Here is a 2,784-nt window from a genome sequence, read left to right on the forward strand (position 1 = left end):
TGATTCTTGTACGTGTCTTTCTGCTTATAAATATAGATATCTTTTCTAATGTAGCCGTGAGGTCTAATGGTACATTTCTATGTGCACCAACAGGTGACATACAGAGCTCTCTGCTGAAGCTCGAAGCTCCTCCCAGAGAGGCAAGGCTTGCACTCTTCTCACCATGAGAAGCCATTTTGGATTGCTGTTGTGTTGCTGGATGCTCTTCCTGACATCTCCTAAGTTGGCTGGGGTGGAGGCCGGCTGCCGGCCTGGAAATACTAAGGAATGTGAACTAAATCCATATGTGCCTGGGCACAACCTAGGTGGAGAAGGGTTTGACGTCACCAAACTGGAAAGGAAGGGAGCCTACGTTATTAACATGGATGACACGGGAGACAGAAGCGCAGGCTGTAAACTATGCAGGAACAAAATACAAGGCAACAGATACCAGAAGATACCCAAGCAAGTTGTTGACTGGCGCATCGTCACGAGGCACAGCATGAAAGCGACATCCAAACTTCATGAGTCGAGCACTTCTGTAAAACAATCACAAACGGAAGAAATTACCAATGACTGGACAATTGGACTCTCGATTGGCGGTCTATCAATTGGACTAGCAGGCTCCCATTCTCGCTTGTCTGAATTTGCAGATAAGAGGTCGAGTTCTGCGAGGTACAACTATATAAGCCAAGAAGTGTTGTGCACATATTACAGGTGAGTTGAGAGTACATCCATATTGTGGTGTGCACTTGTTATGAACGATGGAAGGAAGGGAAGATGGCAGCCTCTGCATCTGTAGGACAGAGCAAAAAGCTGAGCCCAGAGTATTTGGATTCATTTCAGATGAGTGCGAGTGCAGTTGACATGTATATTACAATGTTTTGAATACTGTTGGCCTTTTCAGGGAGGGAGGGAGGTCTCGTCTGTCTTTCTTTCTCTTACTCTGGATCGAAGCATGCTGATATAAAATAATCCTCAGCCCATTACTAAACTCTGATGTGCACCACGAGTAGCCACCAACACAAAATACGCACTGGTTGCCACACTAGCCCATTTGCTTATATTCCACTCACAGGGTTCGTGGCATTGCGAAATGCTGGAGATACTATTAGTTCAGGAAAAAAACTGTATTTCATGGTTGCCTTCTATAAAACAAAAACATATTCCCAAGTCTTGGAGTACGAGTTCGAGGGCAACATATATTATAAAGCTCGCCCCCAACTGGTGGTGCCAGTAGTTATGAAAGGCTTTATATTCCATGGGATGGTTCATATGCTCTAAGTGTACTGCACATCCAAACCTCTGCATATATTAAAACCATTCTCTGTTTGTTCTAGATACCGGATACAACATTGCCCAGATGTCACGGATAACTTTAGCAAAATGCTGAAATCTCTGCCGAGCAGGTACAACTCTTCCACAAAGGCTGCCTTCCGTCAGCTGATTGAAGTCTACGGGACTCATTACATCACACAGGTGACCTTGGGAGGAAGAATCAAGGATGTGACTGCAATCAAGACGTGCAAAGTGACCTTAAGTGGAGTCACAAAAAGTGACGTTAAAGACTGCCTGAATGCAGAGGTCAGTTGGAGCAGCGCTGGCAAGTTTTCATTTGGTGCAAGCGCCGGTGTGTCGCGCTGCCAGTCTATGGCCAGGGATCGGTTTCACAGGAACACATTTTCAGAGGTCTTCCAGGAGAGGTTTTCTGAAGTGATTGGTGGTGATGGGGATAAGGAGGCGGACCTCTTGTTTCCAAATCAAAATGACGGCAACCGGAAGCAGAGTATCCAGAGCTGGATCACAAGTTTGAAAGAGAACCCAGATGTGGTAGAATACACCCTGGAGCCCCTTCACCTGGTGATGTGCTCCCAAGGTACTGTGAGGGAAAACCTCAAAGCAGCCATCTCAGAGTACATTCTAGAAGAACAAACTAGGGATAAATGCCCCAGTTGTCCTCGAGGAAGTGTCACACGACGAGGCCGCCAGTGCACCTGCAACTGTCCAAGCAGCAGCTTCATGAACAGCGAGTGCTGTCCATTGAAAAAAGGAGAGGGAGAGCTAACCGTGAATGTTAGAGAGGGGAATGGTCTCCGTGGAGACAGTTTTTGGCGTTGGAATGGTCATTCTGATGCCTATGTTGTCATATCGCTAAGGGATAATTCTCTCTCCCAGCGTACCCCAACAATTGACAACAATAACAACCCCCGATGGTTTTTCACGATGCACTTTGGTACGGTTAGCCTCTTTAGTTATCTGGAGATGAAGCTGATCGTGTATGACGAGGACTGGTTCTGGTCCCGCAACACTGGAGAATGTAAAATAAAACTAGACCGTGCGTCTACTGGCTTTATCTCACAAATATGCTACGTCGCAAAAGGCGGGCACATTCGCTATAAATACAAGATAGAGTGTGCACCAGGTTTGGGTGGCTCCAAGTGCAGCGAGTTGTCTCCCCCCTAGGGGGCGCTCTCAGGCTTAACAGACCTTTCTTTATAGCAAAGGCCGTCTTCAGCCAGCAGCAGCACCAGGTATAGCCAATGTTACAGCTTTACTGTAGTCATTAATTGCCCTAAGTACTGCCACACTTCTCTGTAATTTCCGCAAAGCTTTACTGGGTAACAGCCATCGGAGAACAGCACAGTAAGGGGCCTATTTTTGGGATTGTAGTGCAACGCAGTACAGCAAGCCACCTCATGAGTCACAATATGTAGAATTTATCATTGGTAACAGAGGTCAAAGTAGGCGGGATCTGAGAATCACCACATGCCCACACTTTCTTAATTTATGAAAAAACGTTCCCCT

General features: G+C 46.4%; 1 protein-coding gene across 1 annotated transcript; it reads left to right on the top strand.

Annotated features, from left to right (window-relative positions):
• The first annotated feature begins 466 nt into the window (after positions 1-466).
• LOC147703685 (perforin-1-like) lies at positions 467-2,442 on the top strand. The gene is made up of 2 exons (XM_086928945.1): positions 467-696; positions 1,320-2,442. The coding sequence occupies exons 1-2, from the start codon at positions 482-484 to the stop codon at positions 2,440-2,442; spliced, it is 1,338 nt and encodes a 445-aa protein (XP_086785071.1). The 5' UTR covers positions 467-481.
• The last annotated feature ends 342 nt before the right edge of the window (positions 2,443-2,784 follow it).

The sequence above is a fragment of the Lissotriton vulgaris genome, chromosome 7 (assembly GCF_964263255.1).
Source record: "Lissotriton vulgaris chromosome 7, aLisVul1.2, whole genome shotgun sequence".
Classification (NCBI taxonomy): Eukaryota; Metazoa; Chordata; class Amphibia; order Caudata; family Salamandridae; genus Lissotriton; species Lissotriton vulgaris.